General features: G+C 54.1%; 2 protein-coding genes across 5 annotated transcripts in view; both read left to right on the forward strand.

Moving 5' to 3' along the window:
* The window catches only part of NOTCH1 (notch receptor 1), a 45055-nt gene extending 40469 nt beyond the window's left edge, over nucleotides 1-4586 (forward strand). The window contains exons 32-34 of the mRNA XM_069477090.1: nucleotides 220-367; nucleotides 458-555; nucleotides 1475-4586. Coding sequence (XP_069333191.1) covers nucleotides 220-367; nucleotides 458-555; nucleotides 1475-2941 — 1713 coding nt within the window. The 3' untranslated portion in view covers nucleotides 2942-4586. The remainder of the gene's footprint in view (nucleotides 1-219; nucleotides 368-457; nucleotides 556-1474) is intronic.
* Nucleotides 4587-15862: 11276 nt separating this feature from the next.
* The window catches only part of SEC16A (SEC16 homolog A, endoplasmic reticulum export factor), a 37904-nt gene continuing 27301 nt past the window's right edge, over nucleotides 15863-26465 (forward strand). For 2 of the 4 annotated variants that reach the window (XM_069477092.1, XM_069477095.1), the window contains exons 1-2: nucleotides 15863-16989; nucleotides 21605-25294. In XM_069477092.1, the coding sequence (XP_069333193.1) occupies nucleotides 21671-25294 (3624 nt within the window). In that variant the 5' untranslated portion in view covers nucleotides 15863-16989; nucleotides 21605-21670. Of the gene's footprint in view, nucleotides 16990-17295; nucleotides 17365-21604; nucleotides 25295-26465 lie in introns of those variants that run through there. The other 2 variants (XM_069477094.1, XM_069477093.1) reach the window with 2 other exon arrangements.

Genomic DNA, 26465 nt, shown 5'->3' on the forward strand with positions numbered 1-26465 from the left:
CCAAAGGCCACATGTGGGCACAGGGGCCCACGCTGTCACCAAGGGGCCGGTCTGTGTGGGCAGCACAGCCCCTGCCCTCTGGTGGGGCCCCTCCCACAGGGTGTGTCTCGCCAGGGCTGTGCCCGTCTCAGGAGGGGCGTGGTCCGTGTCAGGGAGGGCAGCGGGGTCCCCGGGCCGGGCATTGGGCTCACGTTTGCCCGTGTCCCTCCTGTCACCTAGATCCTGATCAGGAACCGAGCCACAGACCTGGACGCCCGCATGCACGACGGCACCACGCCGCTCATCCTGGCCGCCCGCCTGGCCGTGGAGGGCATGCTGGAGGACCTCATCAACTCGCACGCCGACGTCAACGCCGTGGACGACCTGGGTATGTCCCAGCCGGTGGCCCAGCCTGCGGGGCGGGACACGGCCGCCGCCCGGTGTGCCACAACCCACCTCTCTCTGCTTCCCTGCGCAGGCAAGTCGGCGCTGCACTGGGCCGCCGCCGTGAACAACGTGGACGCCGCCGTCGTGCTCCTGAAGAACGGGGCCAACAAGGACATGCAGAACAACAAGGTGGGCGGGCCGGGCGGGGTGCACAGGGCGGGGGGGGGGTCACTGGCCCACGGGTCGCGGGGTGGGTCACTGGCCCACGGGTCGCAGGGAGGATCCCGCGGCGCCTCGTTAGGGCCCCTCCCTTCCTGTGCTTACGAGGCCTCCCGCGTGCAGGGCTGGCTGCCGGGGTGCTGGGCTCCCCACACGCACCCCATACCCACCCCACGCCCACCCCACGCCCACCGGGCCCCCTGCGTTCACGGCCAGGGTCTCTCTCCTGCCTGGGTGAGGGACGTGGCAGGCATTGGGCACCAGGGGGCAGTGGTGGACCCAGGCCCGCCAAGTCCGCGGTGCCAGCGGCCTGACGGGGGCCAGAGGGGGCGGACGGAGCCCAGGAACGTGGAGGGTTTGGGCGCAGGGCGTCCAGGCTGCTGGGGACGCTCCTCACTCCCCCCTCAGCAGCCTCACGGACACAAGCGGTGCGTCCACAGTACAGAAGAGAACCAGGAAAGAGAGTGGACCCCGGGGGGCTTGGTGACCGTCCAGACAGGGAGCTCCTTCCCTGGTGCTGAGCTACGATCCGGGGATCCCCAGGCCCCTGAAACGGCTACAGTGTCTTTTTGTTTGCATTTTCAGGGAGAGAGGGAAGAGGGTCAGTTTGTGAGGTTTTTAATGGGGCGTATGACTCTCCCCACCTTAGAGTCCTACTGATTTAGAATAGGAGATCGCACAGCCCACCTCGGGGAGGGCTTTAGGGGATGCGTTTAAGGCTGTAGTCTTGAGGGTGAACCAGGCTAGGTAACTGTGGGACGCTGGGCTAGGGTCACGATGAGCTTCTTGCCTCTGTGGGGAGCTCGGAGTCAAACCGCTGCTTCCTCTGGCAACAGCATTGGGAGGGTCCCCAGGGCCCCCCTCACCTGCCCCATGCCCGTGTCCCCAGGAGGAGACGCCCCTGTTCCTGGCCGCCCGAGAGGGCAGCTATGAGACTGCCAAGGTGCTGCTGGACCACTTTGCCAACCGGGACATCACGGACCACATGGACCGCCTGCCGCGGGACATTGCGCAGGAGCGCATGCACCACGACATCGTGAGGCTGCTGGACGAGTACAACCTGGTGCGCAGCCCCCAGCTGCACGGCGCCACCCTGGGGGGCACACCCACCCTGTCGCCCCCGCTCTGCTCGCCCAACGGCTATCTGGGCAACCTCAAGCCAGCCGTGCAGGGCAAGAAGGCCCGCAAGCCCAGCACCAAAGGCCTGGCCTGTGGCAGCAAGGAGGCCAAGGACCTCAAGGCACGGAGGAAGAAGTCCCAGGACGGCAAGGGCTGCCTGCTGGACAGCTCCAGCCTGCTGTCGCCTGTGGACTCCCTCGAGTCACCCCACGGCTACTTGTCGGACGTGGCCTCGCCGCCCCTCCTGCCCTCCCCGTTCCAGCAGTCTCCGTCCATGCCTCTCAGCCACCTGCCTGGCATGCCCGACACCCACCTGGGCCTCGGCCACCTGAACGTGGCAGCCAAGCCCGAGATGGCAGCGCTGGGCGGTGGTGGCCGGGTGGCCTTTGAGGCTGGTCCCCCGCGCCTCTCCCACCTGCCTGTGGCCTCCAGCACCGGCACGGTCCTGGGCTCCGGCGGCGGTGGGGGAGCCATGAATTTCGGCGTGGGCGGGGCCGCCAGCTTGAACGGCCAGTGTGAGTGGCTGTCCCGGCTGCAGAGCGGCATGGTGCCGAACCAGTACAACCCGCTGCGAGGGAACGTGGCGCCGGGCACCCTGAGCACGCCGGCCCCGGCCCTCCAGCACGGCATGGTGGGCCCGCTGCACGGCAGCCTGGCTGCCAGCACCCTGTCCCAGATGATGAGCTACCAGGGCCTGCCCAACACGCGGCTGGCCACCCAGCCTCACCTGGGGCAGACCCAGCAGGTGCAGCAGGTGCAGCAGCAGAACTTACAGATGCAGCAGCAGAACCTGCCGCCGCCCAACATCCAGCAACAGCAAAACCTGCAGACGCCACAGCCGCCACTCGGCGTGAGCTCAGCAGCCGGTGGCCACCTGGGCCGGAGCTTCCTGGGCGGGGAGCCCAGCCAGGCGGACGTGCAGCCGCTGGGCCCCAGCAGCCTGACAGTGCACACCGTCCTGCCCCCCTCACTGCCGTCCTCGCTGGCCCCGCCCATGACCACGGCGCAGTTTCTGACACCGCCCTCACAGCACAGCTACTCCTCGCCTGTGGACAACACCCCCGGCCACCAGCTGCAGGTGCCCGAGCACCCCTTCCTCACCCCGTCCCCGGAGTCCCCCGACCAGTGGTCCAGCTCGTCCCCGCATTCCAACGTCTCCGACTGGTCTGAGGGCGTGTCCAGCCCGCCCACCAGCATGCCCTCGCAGGTCGCCCACATTCCGGAGGCCTTCAAGTAAACAGCCGGCGCCCCGCGGGACCCGGCTTCCTTTCCCAAGCCCTGCCGGGCGTCTGCGTGCGCCGCGGCCGACCAAGGGAGCCTTTTTTTAAAAAACATGTTTTTATACAAAATAAGAGAACAAGGACTTAAATTTTTTTTTTTTAGTATTTATTTATGTACTTTTATTTTACTCAGAAACACTGCCTTTTTATTTATATGTACTATTTTCTATGGTTCCAGGTAGAAACTTTTATCTGTTCCAAGAAAATAAACTAGTTCTCAGATTCATGATTTTTCTACTTAGGATAAAGATTCTTACGTGTTTGTAAAATATAAACAAAGATTCATGATTTATAAATGCCATTTATTTATTGATTTCTTATTTTCATAATCCAAAAAGAAACGATGGTGGAGAAGGGAGGTCTGAACAAGCATCGTCCAAAAAGCTCCCGGCGCCCGGCCTGCGGCCCTCTCCCCAGGTGCTGCCCGCCCTGCGCGGCCGGTCCCCTCCGCCAGCCAGCGTCACCTGCATTCTTTGAGAAGATGCATCTAGAGACAGACAAAGAACAGATCCACACTTCCGCATGTGGATTATTTGTATCTAAAATAGGAAGCTTAAGTAAAATGATGTGGATTAGATGTTTTGGTGTTTTTCTAAGGATGTTTTTAAAGCATGTTTTTTACAATGTGCTCTTGGTGTACCGCCAAGACCACATTCCATGGTACAGGTCATGAATCTTTGTTTCAGGTTCAGTATTGCGTGGTTACCCATTGGTCTTGCAAGCCTCGTTCCCTCCAGAACCACTCCAGTGCCCCCTTCATGTTTAAGCACCGTGTGTAGAAACAGGTCAGACGTGGACCCACGGCGCCCGCCTGGGATGCCCGTGGAGGAATCCTGCCCTCTTCCGCGGACGGCTCTGCCTGGGCCGTGTCCCTTGGGGGCCTCAGCATCTCGACCTGGACGGCATCTTGCAAGTTCAGCAGGAGATGGACTGTCACGGCCTGGGCCCCGGCTCCCGGGACCTGACCGCTGTTGGCTACTGTTGTTACAGGAGACGTCCCAGAGCAGCGTGCAAGAGGCTCTGGAAAGCCGTGGGCCATGTCCCCTGGTCTCCCAGCGGCCCTGCCGGCTGCGGGTGGGGGAGGTGGGGAGCCTGCTCTCAGGCCACCCTCCAGACTGGGGGTGCTGGCCCAGGGGAGGGGCAGATCCTTGCGATATCAAGTATAAGCCTGTGGCAAAGTAAATGTCTGTAAATACATTTTTAAAAGTGGATTTTGTTTAAAAAATCTAAATGAACATGTCTGTCGTGTGTCATGCTGATGAGGGATGTCAGAACACGGCTCAGCTCTGTGCGCCCCGGCCCTGCGGCCCAGTGGCTGCAGCAGCACTCCTAGGGGCACAGGCCGGGCTCTGCCACCGCCGGCCACGTGCACAGGGGGTGCTGGGGGCAGCACCCCCCTCCTCAGGGCAGCGTCTCCCGTCTTGTAGGGGTGATCGATGTGCCGTCCCTGGTGGGCATGACCAGACACATCCTAAGGTATTGATTCTTACTGTGTTTTATAAAATAGAGTGTAGTTTACAGAAAAAGGAAACTTTTTAAAAAAAGTTATCTACATGTGAAACTGTAGATAATGAAAATGATGTATTTTTTTTCATCTTTTTTGTTAACTGATTTGCAATAAAAATGATGGTCATTCAGATTTTGCTAAAGCTCGGCTGTTGCCTTCGGCTCCCTTTCTGGGAGGGACGGAGGGAGGGACGTCCTGCCCAGGTGGCGGGGCTTTGGGCCCCTTCTGATGGGAGTGACGGAGAGGCTGCCCAGGCCTGGCCCATGGAGGTGTCAGGGACGACACTGTCCCCAGAAGTTCCACGAGTGTCTGCAGCCTGCCTGGGCCAGGCCCTGTGAAGGGAAGTGGGGACACAGCAGTGGGGAAGGGGGCTTGCAGCCTCATCTGAGGGAACTCATTTTCTGGGGTGACACAGCTCGGGACACCCGGGAATGAGTCTGGCCCTCCTGGCAGCTCAGGGCTGTTACGTCCCTGTGGGCCACAGAGGGGTGAAGGCCCCACCTACTCTGGGGGCGGCCCACAGGGAGCCCTGGGCAGGCTAGGGGTGTGTAGGGAGTCTTCAAGGCAGTGTCCAGGCCCCTCGGTGGGCTGGAGACCACAGTTAGGAATGCAGCCCCCAGCAGGAGGGGAAGGGAGCCATGGAAACATCTGATCAGGGCAGCACGGGGCATGGTGTAGTGAGTCTGGAAATTTCCATGGGCCGAAGGGGGCAGACCAAGGCAGACGCAGTGTGGTCCTATGGCCGTGCACCTGGGAGTCCAGGCCCCAGCAGAGCTGCCAGCCCAGCGCAAGTGTGGGCCTCTCGGCCTGGCCCCACCCCACCAGGGCAGGCCACTGGCTTCAAGCCAGAGTGATGGGGAGTCTGAGGTCCCCTCTCAGCTGCAGAGTGCCACCTGCCCAGGCCTGGCCTATCCAAGGACAAATGTGACCCCAAGACTCCCCCACCACGTGCGGGTACTCCGCTTCTGCCAGGCATAGTGCTGGTGCCACGACACGTGGGTCACAGAGATTGCCGCATGGAGGGGCCACACTCAGGTTATGGTGAGTGGCCTGACTGGCCTTCAAGGGGGCTGGACTCAGCCTGGATCCTGCCCAAAGAACTCCCAGCACCGAGCCCCACTGCCAGGTCAGGTGCGAGGCCAGGAGAAGCGAACACAAACCTCAGTCCCTGTGTCCGCACGTTCTCTGCAGCAGCACCCACAACAGCCAGAAACGCAGGGGCCAGCCGACGGGGTCCGTGCACACCGTGACGGTGCATGTTGGGCAGCCACACGTCCTGCGCGTGTCTCTGAGTGTGCTTCTGGATGAGCTCAACGTTGAAACGCACAGACTGAGTGCAGCGGCTGCGCTCCCTGTGGGGGTGGCTCAGCCCGTCCACTGACGGCCTGAACAACCAAAAGGCCAAACGCGGGAGAACTCCCGCCTGCCTGCCTGAGTGGGGACACTGGCCTTTTCCTGCCTCTCCTCCCGGACTGAAACCTCGGCTCTTCTCGGGCCTCACACCGCGCCTCACACCGCCAGGTCCCGGCTTGCGGACGGCAGACCACGGACTTGTTGGCCCCCCAGTCACAGGAGCCAACACCCCGCGACAATCTCTCTCTGCATCCACCCGTCCCGTGTTGACCGACACACGTGTGGACTGTTACTCTGCCACGGAAAGGAGGCAGCACTGACAAGCACCCCAGCAGGACACACTTGGGAACACGCTCAGTGACAAAAGCCAGACACGAAAGGCCACGTGATGTGTGATTCCATTCGTAGGAAAAGTCTGCAGTAATCAAACCCACAGGGACAGAGAGCAGATTGGTGGTTTCCTGGGCAGGGGAATACAGAGTGACTGCTTAGCAGCTGTGGGGTTCTACTTGGAATGGTGGAATATTCTGGAACTAGGGAGAGGTGGTGGTTGCACAGCACCACAGATGCACTAAATGCCACTTAATTGGACACTTTGAAGTGGTTAATTTTATGTTCTGTGACTCTCACCTCAATACATTATTCTCAAAATGAAAGAAAGGACTTCCAGCAGTGTCTGAACTTCCATGAGGTTCGGGCCCACAGATGCAGCAGGATGGGGCTCGTGGGGACCCCCTGGTCTTCAGGAGAACGTCTCTGCTCCCCAAGTCAGTGGGGCCCCCGAGAGCCAGGAGGAAGCCTACAGAGGAGCAAGGGGTCTCTGGTGTTTAAACTGGGCGAGCTGAAAATCGGGCCCTGCCCCGGTCCCAGCAGAACCGTCGCGAGGATTAAATGCAAAGCAGACGCAAACCACTCCTTCCAGAAGCAGTGAGCGTCCAGCCTGCGCCCACCACGGCGGGCACCTTGTCCTCCAGGCCCCCTCCCATAGTGACTCGGGCCCCTGGCGCGGTGGGGGGCACAGCAGCCCAAAAGGAGGCCCGAGATGTGCCTGTTTGTCCCCAGGTCCTACACCTGCTCCAGCTCTAACTGGACGATGCAGCCCGAGCCAGCTGCTCTGCCAGCCTCCACCTGGGAGCAACTCCTGCCCGGCCACCTGCGGACTCCCAGGAGGACACAGCCCTCCACGCCCTTCCCTGGGAGCTAAACTCAGCCAAGATACCCCTGGATTGTGGAATCTATTTTGGCTGAACTGTGTCCCCCCAAATTCTTATGTTGAAGCCCTAATCCCCACGACCTCAGAATGTGACTGTATTTGGAGACAAGGCCTTTATAGGGGTCACTGAAGTAAAATGAGCTCATGAGGGTGGACCCTGATGCAACAGGACTGGTGTCCCTGCGGGAAGTGGAGAGTAGGACGCAGATGGGTACAGTGGGAGGGCCACGTCACCACGGAGACTCAGGGAGAAGACAGCATCTGCAAGCCAGGGACAGAGGCCTCAGAAGGAGCCAACCCTGTTCTGGGACCGAGAGAGAATCCATTTCTCTCGCTGAAGTCCCCAGTCTGCGGTGCTTTGTTACGGCGGCTGAGCAAACTCACCCAGGTCCAGGTTACCCCTTGGGTGCCCAAGGCCTCTGCCAGGGCCACAACCCCAGCAGAACCACCAGCAGGTCCAGACATCGCTGCTGGCTCCCAGGCACTGTCCCTTCCTCGGGGGTCACACCCCTGGGACCTGTCAGCTTGCAGCTTTCCATACTCAAGACACAGGGCGTCGACACAAGAGTTGGCCCCGCCCTGCGGCCTCCTTCCTTCACGGCTGCTGGTGCGACTCGGGGAGGAGGACAAGCTTCCTTCGCCGCCTCAGGACGCTTTAGAGCAGCTCTGTCCAACAGAAAGACAATCGAAGCCAAGCATGTAGTTCTAAATACTTCAGTAGCCACGTCAAAGAGGCAAGCAAGACACATGTGAAGCTTATTTTAATAACACATCTTAGTTAATCCAATATACAACAATATGGGTCATTTCAACACGTAACCAATATAAATATTTAATGAGATATTTTACATTGTTTTGGGTTTTTCTGGACTGTGTCTTTGAAATCCAGTGTGCGTTTCACGCTCACGGCATATCTCGGTGTTTTCGGAGGTCAGTGACCGCATGAAGCTTGAGGCTACCATGTTGGAGAATGCAGGTTTAGACCTCAAACGAATGTCAAGGTGACCTCCAGGCACCTCCGTCTCTAGCGCAGGAAAACACAAGGCACATCATGGCGTGCGTCTGGCCCCGCGTTGTTGGCAGAGCAGGAAGGCGCCTGCAGGGCACAACACCAGAGCCCACAGGTTAGGCCCCGGCAGGGCTGCCTGGAGCAAGAGGGGAGGGCCGTAGCCCTCGGGCTGCTCAAAGGGCCAATCGCCCACTGCTGCCTTCACCCACGGCCTCGCTTCCAGAAACCGTCCGCGGAACTAGACTGTGCACCCAGTGGTGGAGCCGATTCTCATTCTACGTGGTTCCTCATCTCACTGTGGACCAACTGTGGCCCGGTCCAATCCACAAACCACCTGAGGAGCTCTGCAGGAGCCATGGGGCCGCCACACGGACCAAAGAGGGAGAGCTCCACATGTGGCTTCCCAGGGACTGCCCCCAACAGAGGTCCTTGGCAAAACACCAATATGTTATTCTACAAAACTAATTTGAAATGAAACCTAAACAGTGTGATCCAGCTCGGTCGCTAGGCGACTGTATCCCAAACAGTGACTGGTGGAGGTGCATGGGTTTGGGAAGCCCTGGGTCTGGGAGAAACAGGGTCTCCACTGCAGGACTTCTCAGGCCCTGAGGACCCGTGTGTAGCAGGGGTCTCTGGTGTGTGCAGCGTTTCCCAGATGGACCTATCCTCGGTTTGCAGCCAGAGGCGCAGGGCCGGCGGAACCCATTGTGGGAAACGCTGTTCCCTGCATCTGCACTGTGAAGACGGCTTGAGTGGTGCCACACAGTCCACCCTGATGCAATTCCTGAGTTCTGTTTTGTGTTTTCACCTTCCACGTGGCAGCTGTGGGACCGGAGGTCCCTGCACATCGGTGTCCCTGTGGGCAGAGCGGGACCTTTCCGGGCCCGGCAGCAGCCCCGCAACAGGTGCCACCACCACACACTCCGACGGAGAAACCGGGCTTCAGGGGTTGCGAGTCTGCGCTACTAGAGCTCTGCTCGGGCACAAGGGGCGCCCCGTGAGAAGGGCCTCCGACACAGATTTTCGGTGTTCTTTACACAACCTTAAACTTGTGGATTGTTCCTATTTCTAAAAAAAAAAAACCCACCTTATAAAAGTATGTAACCTTAAGTAACTCACTTATTCTCTACCAACCTGTTTCCTTACTGGGAAGAAAAAGGATACTGACCTGGAGCAACATCCTCCCCGGCCACCCCTGGCCAGGCTGCTGCTCACCAGTGGCACCCGCGGAGGTCAGATAAAACAGAATCTAGATCCTCTATGTTACAAAGCAGCACAGCGGTGGGGTTAAATCACAGAGCACAGAGCTTGAAAAGGAAACATTCTCTGTTATTCCAATATATTCAACTGCAGGAACATTTCCGGAGCACCTGCTGTCTTCAGTAAACCCTGCCGCCCCAGAAGTGCAGAGGTGGATCATCGCCCGAGGAAGGCTGCAGTCTGGGGGTGACGGGGGAGCCAACACCTTCCTCTGGGTACAGCGGAGCCGGATCCAGAAGCAGCCCTAGGGCCCCTGATGCAGGCGCCCACAGCTGCCCTGGGCGGCCCAGCCGGACAACGCGCGGCAGCTCTCTGCCTCCCCCTAGTGGCAGCACCCCGCGTGTGCCCCTTTGGCAATCCCTGGCCCAGGGGTGGGGAACAGGTGGCCTTACTGTGGTCTTCTAGGTCCATGAGGCCTGAATCCAAATTTTACAGAAAAAATACTTTTATTTTTATTAATACATTTTTGTCTTTTATATTTTTGTTTTTAAAATGAATGTATTTAAAATACCAAAGAATAAAATAAGTTTCAACAAAATAATCCTCCCAGAGTGACTGGCACAATGAACGTCAGCAGCCATGAGGGTACACTGACGGCGGCTGTGCGCATGGTTTGGTTCTAACTTCCGCGCCCTGACTGGCGTCACTGCGCGAGACGCCGGCTGGCGAGGGTTTATGGGGGTCGAGCACGCCAGTCTGTTATCAGCTTTTGCCAAGGGTGCACTGTGTTTCTGTTTGAAGTGGAATTTGTGAATAGTTGCACAGCTCGACAGTATTTTTTAATTCTATCTGCTTAAGAGTTCAGCATGTCAAAGAAGACCAAGAGAACGCTGAAGGAAGAAAACAGATTTTTAAATGAGGATAGGGAATTGCAATATTATCTTGCTCCTGTTAAAGATGATTTGCTTGCTGTGTGATACCGCAATATCATGATTAAAGAAATTCAATGCTCATCAGCATTATAACACTCATAAGGACCACAAATATTTTAAATTAGAGGGAAAGGCACAAAAGATTGTAGTGTAGAAATTAAAAGATAAAAAGCAAAAGCAGAGACAATTCTTTCAAGCAGCAGTAAGACCTGGAAATAATGCCACTGAAGCAACTTATAAAGTAGCTTAGGTACTTGGGGAAAAAAGGGAAGCCATTCAGTGATGTAGGAACTGTGAAAGAATGCACTGTCCAAGTTGTAGAATGCTTAGACCCCAATAACGTTTCAAAGTGCAAACAACTGCCTCTTTCACGGAGAACCATAACTGATCAGCAGCATGAATTAGCCTTCAACTCAACAGCAAACTTCATGCAACACTTCATTCAGGTCATAACAAGATTTTCTTTGCTACGAAGAGTTACTTGGCTTTGGGCACTCTTGGGAACAGAAAATGGGGAATAGATACCTTCAACAACTTTCAAGATAAATGTTGTGAAGTTGGACTGAATTGGGTAAATTTAGTGAGTGTATGCATAAGCATACATTCATTGTATCTTGCACTAGCAAAAAATCTCTGTGCTAAAGCTACTATTTTAAGTGACACTTTGCAACAAGTTATAAGTATTGTTAACTGTATTGGTGCAAGTGCAACACAGCATCATCAGTTTTGAAACATGCTAAAACTGAACAATGAAGTACTCAGTGTGGATTTGCTGTATCCTTCTGAAGTGTGTTGCTATCTCAAGGACAGGTGTCGGCCAAAATTTTATCTCTGCAAGAGCAGATAGTTAAATTTTATGAAGAACATAACCAGCAATGTGAATTATTGAAAAAAGATTTTTATAGGATTGAAGTATTTGTGTGATATGATGTCAAATCAAAATGACTTGCATATTTCTTTGCCAGGTAAAACTAAGCCTATGTATGATATGTGGCTAAAAATCCAAGCATTTTGAAAAAAGCTATCTTTTTCAAAATACTTCTTCTTCAAAAGGAAATTTCGGATGAACATTTTCCCCAGTTAGCAAAGGTTATTGATGAGCAGGATGATATATGCGAATCATGTGAAGAATACACAGCTGTTACAGCACTATTAATATTAATTGGAGAATACAATGAAAGGTTCACTGACTTTGAGAATCATGACATCACACCCAAATTAGCATTTCAGCCTCACCCAGTTGATATCTCCAAGGCACCTAAAGAACTACAGATGGAATTGATTGAGCTCTCAATAGATGGTATTTTAAAGTCATTGTTTGATGCTAAGAAAGATCCAAATATGGAAAAATGCAGTGGAATACTCACACCTCCAGCAACATGCCTGAAAATGCTTTCTTGCTTTTCAGCCACTGAGTGCTGCGAATCTACATTCTCCTAACTCAGAACAAGAAGCCCTTAAGGTCACAGATGACTGATACCCATCTAGAGGATCAAACTGCGGACTTCCGTGCTACAACCAAATATTCAAATGCTTTCCAACAAAAAGTTGACACAACAAAGTCATTAAAAGGTCAGTTAACTTTAAAATTAACAAATATAAATATTTTCATTTTTTGAAATTATTAAGTACATAGAGGCGGGGCGCAGTGGCTCACGCCTGTAATCCTAGCACTCTGGGAGGCCCAGGCGGGAGGATCGCTCGAGGTCAGGAGTTCAAGACCAGCCTAAGCAAGAGTGAGACCCCCATCTCTACTAAAAATAGAAAGAAATTATCTGGCCAACTAAAAATACATATAGAAAAAACTAGCCGGGCATGCTGGCAAGCGCCTGTAGTCCCAGCTACTTGGGAGGCTGAGGCAGAAGGATCGCTTAAGCCCAGGAGTTTGAGGTTGCTGTGAGCTAGGCTGATGCCACAGCACTCTAGCCAGGGCAAAAGAGCAAGACTCTGTCTCCAAACAAACAAACAAAAAAGTACATAGATTTTTACAAAATAAAGTACATTTTTAAGTATATCTAATTGAAGTTTCGTGAATGCAGCCTTATTTGATTGCAGCTAAATTAATGTGGTTTCCAATATGAAAAGGTTCCCCGCCCCTGACCTGGCCCCCTGGAGACTTTAGGTGAGGCTCCAAGCTTTTTAAGTACCTCACCTAAGGCTGGAGGTCAACCCTTTCAACAGCGTTATTTCCCCCCACTTTTAGTGATGATGACAACTGTCAAAGCAGCATCATTTTTTAAATTTATTTTTATTTTTTTTGAGACAGGGTCTCACCATGTTGCCCAGGCTGGTCTCAAACTCCTGGCCTCAAGTGATCCTCCCACCTTGGCCTTCCAAAGCACTGGGATTACAGGCATGAGCCACCATGCCTGGCCTTGACAGCATTGCCCTGCTCTGCAGGTAAGGAAGCTTAGGCTCAAAGGGGTTAAGTGACTTAGCCAAGTTTACCCATTGAAGCCAGGGTCCTGTGACTCCCAGGTCCATGTCCTCACAACCATATGGGGGGGGGGGTCCCCTCCCCTCAGAGGACTGGGAGGACCTGTAGAGCCTATGTCATCTTTCAGACGGACAAACAGATGCTCAGGGAGAAGGAGCTTGTCAGGTCACCTTGCCAAGAGTTAATGCTGTGGCCAGCCTGGCACCAGATATTGGAGCTCTTCCCAGCTACACCTGGGGCCTCTTCTCTTCCCTAGCCAGTCCCTCAGGCCTACAACTGAAATCACCACCCAATGTTTAGGGCTCTTGCCTTCCTGTTGTGCTTGTCCACCTGACTGATGTGCGTGAGCCCCTGTGCTGTGCCGGGGGCTGCAGGTGCAGGTGCAGGTGCAGCTGCAGCAAGAGACCTAGGTCCCTGCCCTTGGGAGTCTCCCAGGGTTCAGCTCAACCCACCAGTCCAGTCCCAGAACACTTGTCTCTTGCCCAGGGGACACCAAGACCACCTCCTGGGCCCCTGGCTCTCCCTAGTCCCTAGCCAGAGACCTTCAGGAGGTCAAACTGATCAGGAAGTCATTCCTGGCTGAAAAACCTCCAGAAACTTCCCTTGCTTCCATGCAAATCCCTTAGCAGGGCCTATAGAACCCACGCCACCCACGCCTGGCCCCTCGCCCTACCGAAGCTTCACGTAGCCTGCCCACTTCAGACAGACGTGCTCTTGTTTCTCGCCCCTGCCCCTCCCCAGCAGCTGCTGCACTGCCCCACCCGGCCTGCACCAGGCCCACCTGCAGCAGTGCAGTGACCATACTTCCCAGGGGCCAGCCCAGCTCCTAGCAGTGCCTGGCACGTGGCAAGGGCTCAGCTAACGTCTGTATGCAGTTTGGGGAAGGAAGACTCCCAGGGTTGGTCCAGGGCCCCCACTGCTAAAGGGACACCAGGCAGTTCTTCCTGCAGCTCCGAGCATCTGTGGTGGAGTTGGTATGAAATTGGTATCTGTCTTGTGCTTTCTACTTTGTCTTTATGGCTTATTTATCATCTTATATGGTTAGTACTTGGCTCAATGATTCAAGGGAAATGTTCTCTGAGACCTACTCTGTGCCAAGCACATTTCAGGATGCTGGAGATGAAAGAGTGCAATGCTCATGCAACCGCGAGGCTGCGGGTGAAGCATTTAACACACTTCACGCCTGGCCTGGGTTTCCCCTTTGCCACCCTGTGAGGATGGTTCCAGGAAGTCCTCAGAGGCGGCCCAGGACAGGGTGAGATTATCACCTTCTCTAACAAGCGAGGAAACAGAGGCTTGGAGAGCCCAGGTAGCTTGCCCAAGGCTGTACACCCGGGTGGTGGCCGAGGGTACAGCTGGACATACAAATTAGCAACCATTGCTTGAACTATCTTATCTGTGCTCTGCTAGCCACGGTGGGCATGCAAATGCGTCCGCTGTTCCAGGAGGAGGGGCTTCGGGGCCCCCTTCACCCGCAGCCCAGTGCAGAGGAACATTTGCCAGGGTGGGGCTTCCCTTCAGTCCCGCGTCAGCCCTGGGAAGGCCCGGACAGAGCAGACAGACGTGCTGTCTTGTTCCATGCCCCCAGCAAGCACACACAGAGGCTCAGACACGAGGAAGAGCAGTGACGACATGGGCACCTGTCTGGGGCCCTCTGCTGTGTGCTTGGCAGGCCTTCCGTTGTGACCTCCAGCACATAGAGGCCAGTGGGCCTGGGGCTTCCTACACACTGCCCATCATGCCCCAGAGGTGCCTCCCTCTCCTCACACTCCACCTGGCCACCCTCCAGCCAACCTGGGTGGCACACACAGGGCCCCATACTGCAGGAGCCTGCTGAGCAGATGCCGCAGAACAAGCTCTAAGGCACAGCTATCTCTGCCTCCCAACCTGCTTCCTCTGCAGCTTCGGCGTCCAGGCCTGAGAGGCTGTGCCAGGGGCTGAACACAGTGCCAGGCCCCGCAAACTCCACAAACCACAACCACCACTGCTATTTTATGCCTGGTAGGAGTGCGGGGCAGAGGCTCACAGTGAAGGGCCATCCTGCCGTCATTGTGACTGCTGCCCCTCCCTCAAGGGTGGCAGGTTTTCTGGCACAGCCTCAATGTACACAAGCCCTGCGCCCTGTGTGCTCTGCACAACGTTCCGCAATAGTGGTCCCAGAACTTTGTACTGGTGTTGATTTCAGCCCACCTAGGGGGGCTTCAGGGAGGTGATATTTGTTTCTAAACTCCACATGTGAGCTGGGGAGTGGGGGGATTGGGAGAATGGAGAGAACAGTGGACGTTGCAAGCAAAGGGGAGCCTAACCAGGAATGATGGCCATGGTGGTAGGGCACCTTCTAGGTGTAGGCCCTGCATGTCCTGCAGCCAGAGTCACCCTACCTCCCTGTTTGCCCCAGACAGTCCCAGTTAATGCCTCCTGTCCCAGCATACGTACCAACAGCACCCCATTTCCATCCCCAATTGTCCAGGTGCTCACCCTGCCTCATCTTAGAGATGAGGACCTGATGCTCAGAGAGACTAGGAAGCTGACAAAGAACACACAGCATCTAGGTGGCAGGCTGGGCCTTAAACTGGCGGGTCTATGGCCCAGAGGCTTGATGGGCTTGAGTGTAGGATGCAAGAGCCCTCTACTCCACGCCAGGACAGACTGGCTGTCTCCACTTTTAGGATTAGGGAGAGGATAGGGGAAGAAAAGTGGCCCCAAGGCCCTTGCAGGGGACTTTGCTGATTCACTGCTTTTCTTAGAGTCACCTCTAGGAGTCAACACAATGCTGCCTTTTCAACATCCCTGCCCTCGGGTCCAGAGACTTTGCTTTTTATTCCCAGGGCAAGGTGGGTTTCTGCAGCTTATGGTCTCTCCAAGTCAGAAGCCACCAGGGCAGGACCACATGGCTTCCCAGGACACCAGAGGGGCAAGTCCTGGGCTCCCAGCTCTTTGGCTCTCTGAATTCAACTTGAGAGCAAAAAAGAGCTAGCCCTGAGCCTGAGTCTGAGCTTTGCCTCTGTTCCTCCGACCCTTTCGGGAGGGTTTTTGGGACAAAGTGATTGCAGAGCACCTCGCCCACCAGGGAAGTGGATCAAGGATGGTAGGGGCTGGTGTCACTGTTGCCTCTCCTAGACGGCCCAGGGCTGAGCCCTACCACGTGTTCCCTAACTCTGTGTTGAAACAGATTGGGAACTTGACTCCCAAAAAGCAAATATTAGCTTAGCAGAGCGGCCCGGTGCCACGTCAGTGGGGCTGAACTCTCCCCGCATCGCCTGGGCATCTGCCATCGTGGCATACAAACCGCACTCCCTCCTTCCCCAGAATCCCGGTCCCTCCGAGACCAGCGTGTCTCCCATCCCCGGTGGGCCTCAGCCGGCCCTGGAAGCTCAGCCTGGCGCCATGCAATGAATGGCGCGCCTGCCCGCTGGCAGGAGTGGAGGGCAGGCCGCTGCTCTGCCGGTCCTTGCCAGGCAGGTGTGCAGGTGAGTGGGTGGGCCTGCTTGCTCGCATCCTCACCTGCCGAGCCTACCTTTCCAACTCCGGAAATGAGGATACAAACGACAGCACCCACCTCTTCCCTGAGATCCCCCACGGCAGGGCCTAGACGGTGCCGGGCCTGGGTGGCACCGGGGACCAGGTAAGGCGACGGGAGGGGTCGGAGGCTGACCCCACCAGCCTCGCCGGGTCTCTGGGGAGCTCGGGGGCCGCCCAAGCGCCGGAGCTCGCTCCACACTGATGTCCGCTCGACAGGGCTGGGAGCAGCGGGCCCGTCCTGCCCGGTCCGGGAGCGCTCGGGCCGGGGTGGGCCGGCGCGGAGGACGCGACCGACGAAGAGTGGACTGCCGAGTCCCGCCGCGGCTCGCGGAGACCGGGCTGCGTGCGCGGTGCGGGCGGCCGCCGGCGGGCCGCGCTCCCTGCCAGGGCGGGGACGCCCCCGGGACGCCTCGCGACGCTCCACAGGGGTCGGTGGAAGCTAAAACCCTGCTCCAAGCGCCAGACCCGACCAGAGGCCGAAAGCCGTAACCAGGCAACCAGCGCGCGCCCGGCCTCGAGGCGCGCAGGCGCAGTCGGCCGTCAGCAGCGCGGCGCACGCGCGATCGCCCTCTGCCCGCCAGCCTCCGAGGCCAACGGAAGAATGGGAGGAGCGCGCACGCGTCAGGGCCGCGCGCAGGTTTCGGCCTCGCCAAGTATCCGTTCTCGCTGCGAGAGCCCGCTGGCATCAGCCCCTTAGACGGATTCTTGCCTTGGGGCCTTGGTTGAAGAATTTCGTGTCTTCTTACATCCTAAAACGAAAAAAGACTAGGAGAAAGAGCCAGCGCAACCAGAGCCACAGCCCGGGCAGCCTCGGTGCGCTCGGTCCGGGCAGGTGGGCGAGGGGCGGGGCCAAGGGCTGAGCCGGTGGACCGGCGCAGTAAGGGGCGGGGGCATAGGTGGGCGGGCGAGGGGCGGGGCCAATGGGGAGGGACCAAGGGATGAGGCAGTAAAGGACGAACGCAGGCGAGGGGCGGGGCCAAGGAATGGGCGGTGAAGGGCTGAACGAGGGCAGAGGCGGGGCGTGGCGGAAGCGCCGAGGGGCGTGGCGCGCGCTGACGTCGCGGCCGGACACGTCGGCGGAGCGGCGGCCGCGGCGACCGGAGCCGGATGTGCCAAGATGGCTGCGGCGGTTACCGTGTCTGTGCTCGTCCCCAGCGCCGGGTGGGCTTTCTCCCGCGGTTCCTGAGGGGCCGCCCCGGCCGTGCTGGTGAGGAGGCCAGCGTGGGCAGAGTGGGGCGGAGGCCGGCCGGCGGAGCGAGGCTGCGGAGGCCGGGGCGGGGTGTAGGGGAGGCGGGTGGGCCCAGCCCCGAACGGGCGGCGCGGCTCCGGGGACGCGGCCGGGGCCAAGGGAGAAGACAGAACCCCGGGCCGCCGAGTGCCCGCGGGGCCGGAGGCAGTGGCCGGGCGCTGAGCGGCAGCTGGGGGCGCGGTCCACGCTGAGGACTGACGTGGACCTAGCAAGTGTCCAGATCCGGGCAGGCGCCCGCCGGGCTCGGCTGCGGTGACACTTGTCCTAGTAGTGGCTGCCTCTGTGGAGAGTTGTGTTGGAACTGCTGGACAGTCAGCACTTCTCATGAGACCTGCAACTTTTTAAAATGAAGGAATGTTTGGGAAATTCTCTGACAGTTAGTGTGTCCTTTACGTCGTAGGTTCTGAGAATGTCTTGTCCTCATTGGTTGGAAGACTTTTCCTTAGCAATGCTGGTGGTGAGATAAATTTACATTTGAACCCAGGAGCAGAGTTGTTATTTGTAATCGGATGTTGCAACGGAGGTCGAGCACTTGTGTTTTATGTCAAGGATTAGAGCAATGTGTGAACCAGCTCGCCCTATTGTGATGAAAGTATTACAGTAGAGCATTCAGGTACATCAAAGCCATTTAAAATCAGTTTTTCTACTTCACTTAAAAGCATTTTTAAATGGCTTGTAGGTTGACTGTGAATTGCTTATTAAGATTTTGTTTTAAATATGTATGATGCAGGTGTTAACTAGAGAGACATTTCCCATCCCCAGATAGGGCAACAAGAAGCAACCAGAACCACAGACATTCGTTCGTAGAGTGATATTTTGCAAGTTTCCACACAGTGCAGCCTCCTTGCAGTTTTTTTTTCCCCATCCCATTTCTTAGGGTGCCAGTACTGGTATCTTGAAAAGATAAGTTTGACTTGTGACTCATTTACCCTTAGCAGTAGTTACTACAGTGAGCCTCAAAATTGTACTGCAAGTTTTCTTTGAGGTAAATTTTAAAATGATTTCTTTTACTTTTGTAAACATCTTTCATGAGTGTCACAGTGTCCTTTTGGGTCTTTGTCATTTTTAGCAGCTTTTAGGCTCTTCGGTTGCTGCTGCCTTCTTCAACATCTAAATACATTTGATTCCAATTTTAACTTAGAAGAGTTGGAGTTTGTTGTGTCAAGTGTCCCATAGTCTGAGAGGGATGTCACTAGCCATCACCACGAAGGAGACTGTAGGCAGAGGGTAGACTCACAGGTGCTTCTTGGTGCTCCTGTGGATTTGCATTCTTACAGCTAGAGGGCAGTGGCATCGAGAGGAGAGGGGTGTGCATGTGTGTTCTAAATACCTCAGTTCTGTGGCCTTAAAGTCATACTGAAAACGGTTTTGCTTAAGTACTCACATGGATACAAAATAGTTTAACTAAAAAACTAGGTTTATGAATAATGCGTCTTCAAGATCAGCTGGTCTTTTTGAAACAGTGTTCCTTTAAAAAGTTAGATGGCCTGAGGTTATAGAATGACTTACTGTACAGAATAAAATTTCTGATAGCCACGAGATAGATGATATACACTTGTGTTGTTTTTCTGCTGGTTAGTAGAGAAAAAGATCAAAAAAATTATGTTCAAGTCACAAGATTGTTCCAAATGCAATTGGTGTATTGTAAAAAAGCTCTCAATTGGAGAATGTGGGGGTTGGGGATGCTCCTTTGTGGGTAAGTGATGGTGTTTGCTTATAAGACAGTTCTTAGTTAAGTAGAGTTGAGAAAATAATTTTAAGAAAGTTTCTGCAAGGAAAATATTTGAGTATAAGCCTGTGAACGTTAGATTCCCCTGTAATTAGCAGTTGGGATTAAGGCATCCCAGAATCCCTTGAGTAGAATCTCATGGGATTATACCTGGAAGAGACCTTAGGAAAAAAACATCACATTGATTCTTTCATTTTATAGATGAGGAAACTAGTTGCGAAAGAGAGGCGGCTGCCCTGAGATACTTAGCTGGATGCCTAGTCTTGCTCTCACAGTGACGCCTGTTGAATAAATCCTCTAGGCTTGTGCTCTGCATTTAAAACAACAAGAAAAAACTGCTAAGGATGGTTAAGGGTCTTGTGCCTTAAGTCCACATCCTGCAAGGTGATTTAGAATGCTTGTTGCTCCTAGCAGAAGAGTTTCAGGAGGTGCAGGGGAGTCTGCGTGTTCTGACTATAGGAAGTTGCTATGCCCATTGTGGCCCTGTAGCTGGTCCGACCCAAGGGAAGAGGATGCTGGCTCACTGCTCTGCTTCTTGTACTTTGAATCCATATCAGTGGAGCTGTGAACATCCTTTGCTTTAAAATGACAGCTTAGAACCAGACCAAGTCTCTGATATTGTTCGTAATATATATAGTCTGTTAAAGTCTAGTGGGTTTCAAGGTGCTTATCATTTGGAACGGGTCCCCTATTGGCATAGGAAAGAGTATGTATGAACAGTCATAGTAGTGAGCTAATGGATTTAAAGGACTAGTTTTCAGGTAGGGATAGGAACTTTCATTTGAATAGCTTTACTTAAAATACATTCATTAATGTTTTCTTTTATCTGAATATCAAAAAGATTTCCAGGGACAGAAAAATGCAGATGCAAAAATATGTGGATTAAACTCCAGAGTCCTCTTAAGATTTCTCCCTTTGGTTTAATTTTCTCTTTCATTGGCTAAACTTAATCTGTTTGTTTATGAAGGTGGTGTTAGGAAGAAGTATGGATATAAAGAAAAGGACTTTCTAAAGATAAAGCACTTGAATTTTTAGAAGCCCAGGTTGACTGTTCTAGTTTGTACTTACTGTGTTTTATTTAAAAACAAACAAGAAAACAAAAAAACTGTGATGAGATTTTTGCCCTTTTGTTTTCTTTCTTTTTAATTTTTTTAGACATGGATCTCACCCTGTTGCCCAGCCTGAAGTGCAGTGGCGCGATCATAGCTCACTGCATCCTTGAACTCCTGGGCTCAGTGATCCTCCCGCATCGGCCTCCCTAGTAGCTGTGACTACAGGCGTGTGACATTAGGCCTGGCTAACTTATTTATTTGTTTTTATAGAGATGAGGTCTCAGTATGTTGTCCAGGCTGGTCTCAAACTCTTGGTCTCCCGCCTCAGCATCCCAAAGTGTTGAGATTACAGCCATGAGCCACCGCACCTGGCCCCCTTTTGTTTTCTGTAAGAGCTTTGTGGGCACTTTGCCTGTTGTTGAAAATTTTTGAATCCAGTTAAAACATTAGTTTTAAAGCTGCTTTAAGTTTCCTTGGGGTTTTCATTCCAGGCATAGTTATAACTCCAGTGTTAAGAGGTGACATTGTTTTGTTGGTGGTGCTTTCATACCTTAAACCAGGTACAATATAAAAAAAAGAGAAATTTTACATTGTGAGACAAAAGGCATTTAGATGAATATATTTATTTTTCAGATTTTATAACTGTACTGTATAATGCTCTCTCATTAAAGGATGTGGAAAAGGAAATTTTAAACTTTTGTATTCGTTTTGAGATTTAAAATTAAGATGTATGAAAAGTATGATATGCAGTTCTTTCTTAGTAAAGGAGTTGCTCTTTCTGGGTCTGGTGATGGTTTACAGAAAATGTGGAGGACCTAGGCTAATGTATCGGACTAGTAGCCAGATTCTGCCTCGTCCCTGCCAGTGTCGTGGGTGTCCGCAGAGGTGGTGGTCATTCTGAGCAGGGAGTCCCAGAGGAGGGAGCAACTGTCCATGTGCACTCAGCCAGCTCAGGGCCAAACTGTCCAGTGCTCTCACTTCGTCCCCTGCCTCCCAGAGCTCTTGGAACAGCTCCTCAAGGACGGATGCTCTCTGCTAGGGCAGGAGCGTGAGAGACATGTATTCTCCAGGATTTAAGTGACTTGAAATCAATTTCAGTCTTTCTCTTTTTCCTTAGTTTTCCTGATTGCAGCCAGGACTTTAGTGTTTTTATTGTTGTTTTGCTTTTTTTAAGAGACAAGTCTCTCTGTTGCCCAGGCTGGAATGCATTGTCGTGATCACAGCTCACTGCACCCTTAAACTCCTGGGTTTAAGCAGTCCTCTCACCTCAGCCTCCCAAAGTGCGTGCCACCACGCCCAGCTAATTTTTTTTTTTTTTTTTTTTTTGTGTGGTAGAGGTGGGGTCTCTCTATTTTGCCTAGGCTGTAGAACTTTGAATGTATGGGTTTTATGCTCATTTTGTCTTTTTCTTTTTCAGCTCAAATTAAGGAAAAGTTATATCCTTCCTTGTATAAGCAACATCTACTTGTGCAAGAGATCAGCCATGCAGCCGCCACCCCAGGCAGTCCCATCTGGTGTGGCTGGACCACCTCCGGCCGGGAATCCTCAGAGCATGTTCTGGGCTAACAGCCCTTACAGAAGACGGACCAATAATAACGCACCAGTGACTCCGATAACTTGCCCCTTGCAGCCAGTAACGGATCCGTTTGCTTTCAGTAGGCAGGCCCTCCAGAATACACCGCTGGGCAGTTTGTCCAAAAGCAGCCCACCCATCTTGCAAAGCTCAGCACCCCCAGGGTTTCCTCAGCGCCCTGGTTTGCCTGTGCCTCACACAGATGCCAGGGATAGCTCCCAAGGACCCTGTGAGCCTCTGCCGAGACCTCTGGCACAGCCCAGAGCAGATGCCAATTCATTTTCTGGTGCGTTGACACCTTCAGCGCTGCCCAGGGCTGAGATGAGCAGGAGTGCAGAGGTCCGTCCCGGCTCAGAGCCTGGAGTTCAGGCTCCACCGTGTCTGCCTCACTACATTCCAGGAGTGGGTCCTGACACGTCTCAGGGGACCTATCTGCATGGGAACGTGCCTGGGCCTGACCGACCCCTGAGTAGGCAAAACCCGCATGATGGTGTGGTAGCCCCAGCAGCGTCCCCCTTTTCCCCCCAGCCTCGTCAACAGCTGCCGGGTCAGTGGGGCCCAGTGCAGGCAAGCCCGCAGCCCTCAGGTCAGCATCACTCACCCTGCCCGGAAGGACCTGTTCAGAGCACAGTGCCCCATGCCACCAGCGTTCCCCACCTGCCCCCTTCATCCAGCCCACATCAAGGTGTTGGCCATGAGCAACAGACCCCACTGGTGTCTCTTTCAGCACCCTTGGCCAGTGACAGGAGAAGTGAGGTGGCCCATCTGCAAAGTGGAAGCTACTCGGCAAATAATTTTGATCCTGAAAGTACATTCAGGCAAAACCCCAGAGTTGGGAATACTTGGGCAAGCCAGGAGTTCAGGCAGAATCCAGGAGTGACTAAAGAGCACTGGCCAGCCCCCAGTCTTGTGAGCCCCCTCACTCAGGGAGATCACCCAGAAAACCCCGTGCACTACCCCCCAGGGACTGGGGCCAGCCTCTCCCTTCCAGATACAGACTCGGGAGCTCTCTCAATGTTTTTCCAAGGGGGAGAGACAGAAAATGAGGAGAATCTCTCGTCTGAAAAAGCAGGCTCTGCTGGTAAATTGGACTTTGATGGTTTCTCCTCCAGCCCTGGACCGGGCCATCCCCCCTCACTTGCACACATGGGAGCGGGTGGCATCTGCCAGGCCTTTCTCAAAGGCTCCAGCATGGAGACCACACTGCAGGGTGGAGATACACACCTTTATTTTGCTCAGTCTGCGGGCATTCAACATGATCAGCAAACGACTAAAAATGCTGCTAGTGACATGTGGGGTGACACAGCAAGTGCAGGGACTCAGGGTGCCAGCAGTTCACAGTGTGAGAATATTGAGAACTTAGAATTCATTCAGAATCAAGAAGTTCTGCCAAGTGAGTCACTAAGTTTGGACGCTCTGTCTCAAAGTGATCAGTTCAGATACGGGGTCCTTCCTGGGCCAGCTGTCCCCAGGCACAATGTTGGGGGCCACCCGGGAGCCACTGAAGCAATGATGCATCCTGCGAGATCTGATAGTGTGTCATCTAGCTACAGCAGCAAAAGCCACAGGAGTCTTTCAAGTTCAACCAGGCCCCAAGAGCTAGTTGGCACATTTATTCAGCAAGAAGTTGGAAAACCTGAAGATGAAGTTTCAGGTAGTTTTTTTAAGCAAATCGATTCTTCTCCCGTAGGAGGTGAAACAGATGAGACCACTGTGAGCCAGAACTACCATAGCAGCGTGTCTCAGCCCTCAACTCCAAGTCCCCCAAAACCTACAGGAATATTTCAGACAAGTGCAAATAGTTCTTTTGAACCAGTAAAATCTCACTTAGTTGGGGTAAAACCAGTCGAGGCAGACCGTGCCAATGTGGTGGGTGAAGTGAGGGGGACCCGTGCCCGCCAGAAGAAGTGCAGACCTCCTGATGCTTCCCCTGGCAACCTGGAGCAGCCGCCAGACAACATGGAGACCTTCTTTGCACCCCAGGTGTGTCCCCTGCCTCTAAACACCACTGCAGAAGCTGGGCACGTACTTCCGCACACTGGGGCGCCACCCTTGGATACTGTGTATCCGACACCGGAGAGGAAGCCCTCAGGCAGGGCTCAGGGGACGGTGAAGTGTGAGAGCCCAGCGACGACTCTGTGGGCACAAAATGAGCTGCCAGATTTTGGAGGCAACGTCCTTCTCGCCCCAGCGGCTCCTGCACTTCAGGTACCAGCAAAACCTCAGCCATCTGCAGTTGTTCAGCCTCCAGAAGAGATGGTTTCTGGGCAGCAGTCACAGAAGCCAGGCTCTGCCAGCCCCCTGCAGAACCGAGATGGGATTGGTGCTTCGGAGAACCTCGAGAACCCTCCCAACGTGGGAGAAGAGGAGACCCTTCAGCCACAGGCAAGTTCTGGTCATGCCGACGCGTTACCCTCACCGCCCACTGAGTCTCTGCAACATCTGCCAGTCCTGATGGCCCAGCCTGACCAGAGCTATAATCTGGCTCAGCCCATTAATTTTTCTGTGTCCTTATCGAATCCTAATGGGAAGAATCTGTCCTGGAGAGATGCTTTGGTGGGAGATAAACCTCCAATAGGCAGCAGGGTGCTCAGTGGTGATTCCGGGGAAAACGTTCCTTTGTCTGGGATCCCAGCCAGCTCTGTCCTTAGCTTGTCTCTGCCTGGTAGTCTTGCCCAGAGTAATTTTCCACAAGGTTCTGGTTCTTCTGAAATGGTTTATAATCAGCCTGCCAATTTGCTGGTTCAACCGCCATCCCATCCACTTCCAAAGAACTTGGTTCCAGAAAGTCAAAAGAATCACAATGCAGAAAACATTCTTCCCGAGTTTGTTAATAGCCCTGCTGGAAGCCTGAGTGTGATGTTAGTTCCCCCTGCAAACAGTACTGTGGTACCTAATAGTAACAAGGCAAATCACTCCAGTAATCGGGAAGAAACGTATGGAGCCCTAGACTTTACATTAAATGGGACTTTGGAAAACCCTGTAAGAATGTATAGCCCATCCCGTTCCGATGGTCTGGCCTCTCAGCACACCCTTGCCGATCATCCTGGACAGTCCGGGCCTGGGCCGCGTAACCCAGACCGTTTCTACCAGCAGGTAATGAAAGATGCACAGGACCAGCCTGGCCTGGGAGGAGCCCTGCAAGAGCCAGCGCCTCCTCGGCAGCAGAACTCTCCTCCACAAGTGCCCAAAGCAACATCTGCGGAACCTTCAAATGCAGAAAGTCTGCCAGCACAGGGACAGTCCCAAAACTCAGCCCAGGCACCAGCAAGCCTGGCTCCAGCTGACGCAGGTCAGCAGCTGCTGCCTCGGCTGCCTCAGTCCTCCAGCGTGTCATTGGTGTCCCCTGGCTCGAGCCAGGCAGCCACGCAGTCAGAGCAGCAGTGGCCACAGCCGACACCGCCGCACTCCTTGGGCCCACCGCCTCAGGACTTGGCGTCCTACTACTACTACAGACCTCTGTACGACGGCTACCAGTCTCAGTATCCCTCCCTGTACCCACCGGATCCTGGGGCGGCCTCCCTCTATTACCCGGTATGTAGAGCGCTCATGTTTAACCCACTTTTCTCTCCTTGCTTTGACTAGTTGGGTTTCTTTCTGTCGTGGTGTGTTCTTTGGTGGTGTTTGCTTGATTCAGAGGTAACCCACAGTCCCCAGGGCATGTAGAATACCAGTTCTAAGCCCAACACCAGCTCCGAGCAGTGCTTCCTGAGGGAAATACTCCCTGGTCCCAGAGCTGAGCACAGGCCACCTCTTAGAAGCTCACACCACAAATTAGCATATTGAATTGCTTGTAATATCTGCTTAATTTTGTTTAATCCAGCCTCACCAATTTATGTGACAAAAAGAGCCCTTTGTCTCCTATAATGCCTGTTGGCTCTCTGCAGAATTAGAATTCTGAGTTGCACCCTTTGGGAAGCTGGGATAGCCTTTCGAAGCTTTTGTGTGATTTTGAGAATAACTGTAGTCTTTCACATACCTCCTTGAGAATAAAAACATTGAGGAAAAAAGCTAGGTTTGGAATATTATCCACATGCAGCAGCTGAGAGAGGTGGAATTCCATGAGCTTCTGTCAAATACGTGGTGATACCAACAGCAGAGTGGGGAGGCCCTGCTTGTTAACGCAGAAGATTCTTTCATGCCTTTTTTCACAGTGACACGAGTGTGGTTCAAATTAGATTCTGTTTAAATCCTGCAGTAGCTTGGAAAAGTGTGGTCCACGTGGACACGTTTGATCATTGTCTGCCTTTTCTCACCACTGACCCCGATTCAGTACCACCCAAGGTAGTGTTGTGTAAGGGGAAATCTTGCAGTGTGTGGGGCCCGTCAGACCCAGGCTTGGGTGGTAAGCAAAGGCCTCAGAGTTAGCAGGCATCCCAGGAGCAGGGCTGCTTTGGCCAGGCAGGCGCTGCCTGCAGCCCTGGGGCCGGGCCTCCCTCCTTGGCCTTTAGTAGATGGTTTGTGCACCTGCAGATAGTTACACGTTTGAGCCCTCAGGCCTGTGAATCCTAGATTCTGGAAGGAGCCTATATAGTTCTTATTTCCACATGAGAAAGTTTAGTTTTGAGCCCTGGGAGCGGCAGAGCGAGGGCAGCCACGGACTCACGTTAGGTCCTGTGCAGGGACCCGGCCTGGAGCCAGCTGCACTCTGGGTGAGTGTTTCCTTCCAGCTGCCGTGCTGTCCAGTCGTGGGCAAGAACGAATC

The sequence above is a fragment of the Eulemur rufifrons genome, chromosome 7 (genome assembly GCF_041146395.1).
Source record: "Eulemur rufifrons isolate Redbay chromosome 7, OSU_ERuf_1, whole genome shotgun sequence".
Lineage (NCBI taxonomy): Eukaryota > Metazoa > Chordata > Mammalia > Primates > Lemuridae > Eulemur > Eulemur rufifrons.